Here is a 10,768-nt window from a genome sequence, read left to right as displayed (position 1 = left end):
TCAGCTCCATACAGCAGCAGGAATGGTCTGCCTCATCAACGCCCATGTACCAACACTGACCTCCTCTACCGAAGCGAAGGACGAGTTCAATGATGACCTTGGCCTAACTCTCAGAGACATACCTCAACACGAGCCAATCTTCCTACTGGGAGACTGGCTTTTTATGGCTGGCTGAAAAGGCTGCCTTTTCTTTTAATGCAAGAGTTGGTTCTGATCACAGCTCTTGGCCTTCCTGCCTGGGCCAGTTTGGATTTGGGAAGATGAGTGAGAGTGGGCAGCGCATTCTGGAGTTCTGCTGCCGTCATGATTTCTGCATCACCTATTCCTTCTGTGACACCAAACTCCAGCCTAAGGTTTCCTGGAGACACCCCAGGTCTAAGCATTGGTACCAACTCGACCTGGTGTTTACGGGGCGTAGCACTCTGAGAAACGTCAAACTGACACGCAGCTTCCAGAGCGCAGCTTGTGACACCGACCACTCTCTCGTCGTTTGCAGAGTAAAGTTCCAGCCTCGTAAAATCCACAGAGCAAAGAAGGAGGGAAGACCACGCATTAATGTAAACAAGACCCATGACCTTCACAAGATGGAGGAATTCACTGCTGCGCTGGTAAATGCCCTTCCTGTACCACCCTGCGATAGCGCAAGTGAGAGGTGATCATATCTCAGAGGCACTATTTTCAACACTGCCATGTCCACCTTCGGTAAGAGGCAGAACAAGTCAGCAGATTGGTTCGAGGCCAGTGCAGAGGAACTGTTACCCCTCATAGAGAAAAAGAGACGAGCTCTTCATCCTACAAGAATCTGCCCTCAGAGAGGAACCTACAGGCCCTCCATACTGCCCGCAGTAGAGTTAAACAAACTGCAAGGTGCTATGCTATCTAACGATTATTGGCTTCGACTTTGTTCCAGCATCCAGACTGCGGTCAATGTCGGCAACATAAGAGGCATGTACGATGGGATCAAACAGGCCCTACACAAAACAGGACGGCTCCTCTGAAGTCAGCCACCGGAGAGATCATTAAAGACCGTGATCAACAGATGAATCGCTGGAAGGAACATTACTCCGAACTCTACTCCAGAGAGAACTTGGTCAGCGTAGAAGCCTTGAATGCAATCGAGTGCCTGCCCATCATGGAAGAAATTGATCTTGAACCGACTGTGGAAGAAGTTGAGAAAGCAATAGATTCACTTTCCTCAGGGAAGTCCCCAGGAGACGATGGGATTCCGCCTGAAGTTCTCAAGTTCGCTCGTGGAACACTTAAAACTGAGCTTCATGAACTTATTGCCAATGCTGGAGGGAGGGTTCGATGCCACAAGACATCAAAAATGCAAACATCATTACTCTCTACAAAAATAAAGGTGACAGTAGCGATGTCAGCAACTATCGCGGTATCTCCCTCCTCAGCGTTGTTGGCAGACTCTTGTTGACCCTGTTGGCCAGGGTCGTTTTGGTCAGGCTTCAGATTCTTGCTGAAAGAGTGTACACTGAGTCACAGTGTGGTTTCCGAGCAGAGAGGTCGACCACTGACATGGTGTTCTCCCTGAGACAGCTTCAAGAAAAGTGTAGGGAGCAGAGAAAAGCCTTGTACATTGCCTTCATTGACCTTACAAAGGCCTTCAACCTAGTGGGCAGGGACGGACTCTTCAAGATCCTTGGCCAAAATTGGCTGCCCACCCACCCTACTCAGCATGATACAATCGTTCCACAAGGACATGAACGGGACAGTCGTGTATGACGGCTCAACTACTGTTCAGTTGTAGTACTGTGACAGTCTCAACAGTAACACCATCAACAGTGGTGTTAAACAGGGGTGCATTCTTGCTCCAACCCTGTTCGGCATCTTCTTTGCAATCCTTATCAAGCATGCCTTTGGAACAACCACAGAGGGCATCTATCTCCGTACAAGATCTGATGGAAAGCTCTATAATCTATCCAGACTCCGAGCAAAGACAAAAGTACAGATGCGAATCCTCAGGGAGTTCCTCTTCGCCGACGACGCAGCGATCACCCACACACACAGCAGAAGGCCTGCAGCAGCTACTCAACCGCTTTGCAGCAGCTTGTTCTGCATTCGGCCTGACAATCAGCCTGAAGAAGACACAGGTGATGGGCCAAGACGTGAATGAGCTACCCTGTATAAACATAGCCGACTATGTGCAGTTCATGAGTTTGTATACCTGGGATCCACAATCTCAGACACCCTTTCTTGGACACTGAACTCAACAGGCGTATCGCGAAGGATACGCAACAACACTTGCCAGGCTCACAAAGCGCGTTTGGGAAAATGCCAAACTGACAGTGCACACCAAGGCACAAGTCTACATGGCATGTGTGGTGAGTACATGTCTCTACTGCTCGGAATTCTAGACCCTGCGCTCTCGCCAGGAGAGACGGTTCAATACCTTGCACATGCGAAACCTGAGACGCAGCCTTGACATCACGTGGAAAGACCACGTCACCAGCAACACAGTATTCGAGAGAACAGAGTCCCTTCAATGTTCAATCTCCTGAAACAGAGACCCATGCGATGGCTGGGACATGTCACACACACACATGGAAAATGGCCGTATACCAAAGGACCTCTTGTATGGAGAACTGGCATCAGGAAGGAAGGAGACCCACCGGAAGACCTCAGCTGCGTTTCAAAGATGCCTGCAAACGCGACCTCAAGCAGATGAACATCGACATCAACACTTGGGAGGCAGCAGCTGTGGACAGATCTGCCACTAATGCAAAGGTCAGAAGGGACTCCAGCATTTCGAGGATGACCTGAAGAGGCAGGCGGAGGATAATAGATTTCAGAGGAGGTCTCGACCACGCACCCGCTTCAGCGTTTTATCTGCGCTCGCTGCAGTCGAGACTGACATTCTCGGGTTGGCCTTCTCAGCCACAGCAGACGCAGCATCCAACTAGACTACAACAACTAGACACCCTGGGCTCCATAACCGGATTGACGGATGCCAACTACTACTACATTTCCAATCAAATCCTGTATTGACTTCATTTACCATATTCCCCAATCATTTTTTGATTGAGTCCATTTTTCATTCACATAGTTTTCCTATTCCAATACACATTATTCCTAAACAATCTCCAGCTCAGTAGGGATTACTTAGCAGTGATACTAGTCACTCACGGCCTCCCTGTTATCAGCTGCAGATTTATTTCAAGAAAACATTCTCCAATGTGTCCACCAACAATTTATAATAGGAAAGAACCTCCACAGGAAGTAAGGTTCTTAACAGTGGGCTCAAAAGATGTCGTTGACATCGTTCCATCACACCTCACCTTCTAAAAGAATTGGTGTCGGGTGCGCTCAGCATCATTTCATTCGAACAAATACAGGATAAAAATAAACAAATTGATGTGTATTTCTCTAAAGAAATAAAGTTTATTATTTCTGACTAAATTGTTTCTCAGATCACAGCAAACATTTCACAGATCACAATGGTAGTCAGTCATAGTTGGAAACATGAAGTTAAAGGAACAAATCAAATTTGGAATAGTTATGCAACATCTCGTATGAGACACGTTGCATTTCTTTATAAAAAAAATATTTTTTTATCCAAAATTACAGCGTTCACATGCTATAAAACATGATGAATGTAGGTACAGAAAACTACATCTTTTTACTGAAGACTGCCCTGGTAAAAATACCATAGTTACGTGAACAATTTTTTTAATTGCAGTACTTATTGTAATGATTAAATACAGTTCCTTATTCTTTAACTGTCCAAATTATATATACAAACATATAATTTGAAGGTAGTGAGATAACTTTGTCATCAATACTAAAGACATATATGGCATTCATCATCATAGGGTAGTGTTTGGTCTCCACCAGTGCTCATGTTAGCGCGTGAATGGATGATGATGAACTTAACCATGGAAAAGGCGAGGTGTTTGGTTATTATATCGTGGAGTATTGCGAGATGTGTGGTCATCATATTGAGGAGTATGGCGAGGTGTGTGGTCATCATATTGATTAGTATTGCGAGGTGTTGACTGGTTTCCAGCATTGCATTGTGGCGTCATCCTTCGTCTATTATGTCCATTAGTCGCACCGTTAACTTCCACCAAAGCATCTGCTGCCATTTTCAATCCTTTTTTTTTTTGCTTGGCTGCTAACTGGGGATCCACAGCGAGATGGCTGAGGTAAGTGTCCAGTTACTTTGGTCATCATATGCTGAGAATATGCTGCCTCATATTGATGTGAGGGAGTTGGGTTTGATGGCACAAGTGTCTGTGATCCATTATAGCGAGGTATGGTGGAAAGCCCTGGGGTGGCATACGGTGTCATGAATGGTGTCTGATCTGAAGGAGTGTAAGGAGTATTAGCGTATTTTGAGAAACCATGAGAGAATCCTCCAGAAGTGTTGACACTACAAGGTGTATTAGTGGCTGCCTGGGAGAGGTTATGCAGCATTTGTGGATTTAGGTTCTGAGCCACTTTCTGAATTGTGAAGGCATCAACACCCATAAGATATGGTGTTGAGTTGCCCATGTATGACGAGCCTGTGGACATCATTCTTGGTGTTGCACCTGATAATGTTCTATGGAAATTCTGCTTAAACCAATTAAGTAGTCCGGCAAGATTTAGGAATTGCATTTTCTGCCTAAACTTGAAACCTTCAGGATTGACAGTTACAAATTCATGGATCACTTTCGCTCTTGGTAAATATGACATGAGAAACTTTCCTGGCAAATCCTTCCTAGGCGAAAAGATATACGGGATCGACTTCGGATTTTTCCTTTTCTCCTCTTTCAGTAACTCTGCTGCTTTCTCCTTATTGCCCATGATAGACTCCTTGTAATATTTGTGTTCAAGTATTTGTCTTACGTTACTGGCCATAGGTAAAATGTGTCTGGTAATAATTTCATCCAAATCATCAAATTCTTCATTTCCAATCCATAGTTTCTGACCAAGAGAAAAGTCATATTGCTTAGCTTGTTCCAGCACATCGATATGCTGACAGATTCCTGTTGTAACTTTCCAGGTAGCAGTGAGATGATTAATGCCTTTACTTGATGGTCGTATGATCACCTCTCCTTGCTCCAATTGCTGCATAACCTTTTCAGCTTCATTATAGTCAATGTTTCTGAAGGAGGGATGAACAATCACTCGCTTTTGATACCGACTTGCTTTTTGGTCCATCTTTTTCCTGTCCAAATTTAAATATTTTTCTTCAGCCTCATGGTCATAATAAGTGTCTTTTGGAGCCTTCCACTTGTTATTTCGGTCTTGCAGGTCTGATGATCGTGACGTGAGATCAACTGAAAATTTATCAGGATAAATTTTCATGATACGACAAAGAACTAAACAATCTCGTCTCACTCTTTCTGCTGGATTTATCACCGTTTTATCCGACAAGTTTTTTATACTGATGAAACCTGATATTCCGTTATCTAATTGAACTTTAATTCCTATGACTGGACCTGGGCAATCACCGGCATCAAAGTGATTCCACACTTCACTTAGTTCAGGAAAATAATTTTTTAGACAGAAGGGACACTGCCAAAGACCTGTACCTTCAGTTCTGACAGGATAGGCATTATCCACTTGATCTCGACGGAGTTTGCGATGAATAAAATTTGTGACGGTAGCCTGAACAAGCTTACCCACATAAAAAGTCTCCGGCGACTCCTTAGTCAAGATACTGAAAACTTCTTCTGGCGTCGGAGACCTGTAGGTTGACCTAAAATCTCTGTATCTATGTTTCAGCTCACGTTTAATGTCATACAAAGTTGTGTTCTTCTTGCCAAAGCCCTGGTTCTGTAGTTCATTAGCAAAAGCTTTAAGATCAAGCTCACTAAGTTTCTCTGGAGTTTCTAAGATTTCCTTCAAGGCTTCTGCAGGTTCTCCATTTTCATCTTCATAATCTAGTGCATCAAAAACCATTTTTCGAGCCCAGTCATAAGCTTCTGGATGAATTCTGGTAGAATCTAGAACGTCTATATAATTATCACTGTCACCCAAAGCATTGGTGTCTATTTTAATAAATCCTGCACAGTTAATGAATATCTTTGGACCCATGTGGAAGTTCACAACTAACTGGTTCCTGTTTTCTAGACGATGATTATTCTGCTTCATATTCCTAATAAGAAGGTTGGCCTTTCGTGGTCCTAAACCACAAACAAACTGGACCAAGTTCTGTGTATATGGATGTGCTACGGCACGATTTAGGTCGACCCCAACTTCATTAGTGCAGTTGACGAATTCAGTGTACAGAGCATCGAGTAGTTCCTTAGAGTTTAATTGGTCCTGTAGACTGTGGAACTTAATGTTAAGTAATTCTTCATCAGCATTACATAGCTGCGAGAATTCAATCAATGGGTCCTGAACACGTCGACCAACTGATATAGCCTGCCGTAATAGTGGAGGGTAATCAAGGAAATCTGCTTCTCCTTTCTTGGACATTGCATATATGTGAGCTAGGTCATTGTCAATGATTTCTGTATTTATTTTAGGAAACCTTTCTTGTTTTTCTAGATCTTTGAGAATTTGAATCAGGTCTTCCTTAACCATGAGAGCTTCTCGAGACTGTCCACATATGGAAATAACATGTGGTTTACAGCGAATAATAAAATCCTGCATGCGCCTAATATCACTTTTTTTAGCCAAAGCGTCTCTTTCATTGTAAGCATTGCGCCGTTTGAGTAAATGTGGGAGACGAATATATTCACAACAATCACCGTGAATGTCAATGCAACAACCAAATGCTGCCTGTGAAAGGTCTGGAACAAATGCAATAGAAAATACTCTGAAGCCTTTTTCAGTATCCCAGTCTTCGCCTTCACCAGAAAAGTCTCCGGGGTTATAGGGTGCAATTTTTATCCAGTTATTGAGTTTACTGCAACACTTTTCCATCACGTGATCATTCGATTCCTGGAGCAAACGTTGAGACAATTCCCTTTTAAGATCTTCAATAATCCGTTTGTAGGCAAATTCAATTGCCCGGCCTCTTAGATCATTCCAGTCTTGGACAACCTGGGAAAACTCATCTCGGCAGTACAACTGCTTCATTTCATCCAGGTAAGTCTTAGTTGTACTTCCTTCAATGGTATCGGAAAAGCTAACGGTCAACAGTTTGTCTTCAACACCACATTTGAGACGAAGGAACTGGTCACCCTGTAGATCTATGGCTGGTTTGTCCTTTAAATATTTAAGTTCATAAAGTGAATGATGTTCATCAATGATGTTCACAGCCTGAGGAGTGGGCCTGCTACTGATTCTGGCACGTTTAAAGTATACTTCTCTAACTGTGCGTCTTATTAAGGGTTCACAAGCCAGCTGCCAACCAACCATCCTAACAGCTACTTCAAGGACTCGCTCTGGGGTGCTGCATATTCTGAAAATACAAAGTTTTCATCATATTTCATGAGGAATACTTAATAAAAAATACTTTTAGTGTAATGAAGTAATAACTATTATAATATCTACAAAATATTTATTTTACCATATTGCTGAGATTTAAGGACATTTTCAGGAGTTCTGTCCTCTTTTTATTACCCACATTCTTTAATTCAAATATATGGAAAACGTTGAACAAAAGGTGCAAAATTTAGGCAAAACCCCTTCATCTCTAGCCATTTGCACATTCATAGCGCAAAGGAATGCTAAAATTCTATCCATTTGTCTTAACTATATCCTTGATTTATTTTACACTTTCAGTAGGATGATGCGGTTAAATTAGTGAATTGAGAGTCCATTTTTAGTGATGGATTAAAGCAGGAGTGAGTTTTAAGTCGTGTTTTGCAACGTTCTTAGTGCCAGAATTGAGAGGGTTCAGATTTTTATATCACGTTTTTATATCACGTGTTTATTTTTCGTGATTAGCTGTACGTGATTTCGTGATTAGAACCATTAGCTGTATATTTACAGATAAATCATTCAACTATCTCATTACTTACTTGGAAATGAGCTGCTTAGCTTCCCTCGTGGGGTCCTCTGGCCACTGTTGAACATCAAACCTCTGATAGTTATCACGTAGGTTCTCACCAAACTGCTCAGCAGTCAGGCCAAATTTATTTGTAAGTGACTCTGAAAGTTTGAGTTTGGAATCAATAACAAAAAATAATTTAAATTTTAATCAAGTTAATGGTTAAAAATGTGTTATGAATATTGCATTTCACTGGTTACTTTGTTATGTAATATTGTTTATGCTAACAACTAGATAAACAATGATACAAACCAAATCTAAATTCAAATCACGGAATTTATGCTCTTCGTGGTTCGTTAAAGTGCACAAAAATGAAGATATATGAGTGTGCATATAGTGTCGTATCAGTAAAAGAAGAATGATTATTTGATCATACAGTTAAGAATATAAATTTTCATAAGAATATGATATTTAACTAATTAGTGACACTAATCTATCTATACGCGTTCTATGACAAATAATAATATTGAGCCCAATGCAACACCGCACGTGGAAAAAAATGGTAAGAACTACGACAAAAATTATATTGTATGCGTGCTATAAGAATTACGTTCAAAATATGCGTGGCAAGTCTGATGACCATTATCAATTCGATTGTCGCAATCATTAATGTGTCTATAATAATAATAATCGATAATTAATATAGTCGATAATGGTGGTCGAAACGTCGTCGTCTCCTCATCTTCTGGTGTGTGGTTTAATCTTCATAATATTCATGTCTAGCATGCAAATTATTTTTAAGTATAGTGATATTCTGTACATTTTTATAATATACATTTATCAAATTTTTGTGTTAATCACGTGTTAATTTTCGTTATTTACACGAATTTATTAAATTGAATATTTATCTTCAATATTACTGCAAGAAACCAAAAATTTAAATTTAATCAGACACTGAAATAATTAAGTAAAATTATCTTGGCGACAATTCCAGCCTCGAACGAGGCATAAGAACACCGCTGACAACACCTGTTTACTGCTGCACTTCCTCACTCAATCCCGGCCATAGTATGTCATATACATATATATTTATTAGAAAGATTGTAATAAAAGTTTTTTATTCATATTTTAACATTAGAAAGAAAAAAAATAATACTTCTAACAATGCCTCAAAGCAATATCAATGTCCCAATCTCAATCATCTCTTTTATGTTACCTCTTACTCATAATTTTTCTATATCTTTTCTATATCTCTATATCTTTTCTAGATATAAGATCTCTCTTATATCTCTCTTCATAAGAGAGGTTTCCTAATACCTGGCATCAATCATCCTTCTCTGTATGGATTCAAGAGAAAATATTTCAGTTCTATAATATGGAGGCCAAACTTGAACTAAGTAACCTAAATGGGGGCATTGAAGCAATCATGCAAAAAGATACTCACCAATACCAGCCTTCCGCAGAAGTTCATACTCGTGTTTTCGAACAATTCTTCTCAAAGACTCAGAGTCTTCCTCAGATTCGTGATTTTCTTCCTCCATTTGTTCTTCTATTTCTATCTCCACCTCTTTTTCTACATCCTCATTAGCTCTCAATGAACCTTTCTTGTTTTTATTATTACCACTCTTCTCATATTCATCTGCATCCTCTGTATCCTCATATTCATCTACTTTCCTCTGTATCTTCCCATCCTCAATACCAGCACCATTTTGGTCCCGTTCACCATGATCATGCTCCTTAAAACCCCTAGTGACTCTTGGTGTGGTTCTCTGCTTCCTGTGCTTGGTATTCATGTGGTCACGCATTGATAGCTGATCTTTGCCATAGTGAAGCAGGAAAAATTTGTAATAATCATTGAACTGTTCTGAAGTTTCAATCTCCTCAATTCTGGAAAATAAAACAAAATGTTTATCATCATTGCTTGATTTAAGGCAAGCAATAATATTTTTAAAAATTTAAATGCCATTTAACACCAGAATATTAGAAGTTATTTTGTTCCAGCGCCTATATTATTTATATATGCTCCTGAAAACTACATGCCTGGGGACCATTCAGGCTTGTTCGTACTTATATATGTTCGCACAAACATCCACGCGATAGTGCTATATAGTAACTGCTAGGATCATGTTAGGCTACAGTTAGTTGGCGCAAGTGACGAGTCCGAATATTGTGTAACTCTGAATAGAAACTGGGGTCATACTCCACCAGTACATGAATCCCCAGACTCATGTCATCCCCAGACTTGAATAAATGTTTTACATAATGGCATAACGGCAAGTGTTTTACATAATGTAATATGTCATCTCACCTTACAATGTCCTCCTCCTGAAGAATGCGCATATTTTCTAGATGTGAACCATCTGGGTCCTTCGTGATGTGATCACCTTGGTATTCTCTCATTGACTGGAAGAGTGACCGCAAGTTCTCCTTGCGATACTTCAGTTGACACCACTGTGAAAAAATTTACAAGTATTTAAGGGTTAGTGCATTATTGATTTGTGCATCTTTAATAATTACAATACTTATTCTTCATTTAAAATTCATGATATAAAATTTTAGATAATTCGTGTCAATCTGTAATTTATAATGGATACAAGTTCAGCATCTAGGTTGTCTGTCGAACCCTTGATGCTGGCTCTTTGCATTTTAAAGCTGCGACGTGCTTTATCACTGATATCAGACTAATTGGTTGTAGTTCAAACCTGTGCTGCATCATGATTAGGCACTGTTTCAATATATCATATACAGAATCTTTTAGCATATCTTAAAAAAAAGTTCATTCCACAAATTTAAATTTTCCTAGAGAATAAAAGATTATTAAACGTCAAATTTCGAACGCTTTATCTGATATAACTAAGTTGATATTTTTCATAAATGATTTATCTG

At 40.2% G+C, this 10,768-nt stretch overlaps 1 protein-coding gene across 1 annotated transcript; it reads right to left on the bottom strand.

Moving 5' to 3' along the window:
• Nucleotides 1–3,726: 3,726 nt before the first annotated feature.
• Nucleotides 3,727–9,933, bottom strand: LOC138352067 (transcription elongation factor SPT6-like). The gene is given in 5 exon segments (XM_069304249.1): nucleotides 3,727–4,121; nucleotides 4,123–7,351; nucleotides 7,914–8,043; nucleotides 9,327–9,769; nucleotides 9,923–9,933. Coding segments are annotated over 5 exon segments (4,053 nt in total). The 3' UTR covers nucleotides 3,727–3,881.
• Nucleotides 9,934–10,768: the final 835 nt, after the last annotated feature.

Source organism: Procambarus clarkii, chromosome 52 (assembly GCF_040958095.1).
Source record: "Procambarus clarkii isolate CNS0578487 chromosome 52, FALCON_Pclarkii_2.0, whole genome shotgun sequence".
Lineage (NCBI taxonomy): Eukaryota > Metazoa > Arthropoda > Malacostraca > Decapoda > Cambaridae > Procambarus > Procambarus clarkii.
Note: the sequence above shows the minus strand (reverse complement) of the source record. Positions and strands in the feature narration are given on the sequence as shown.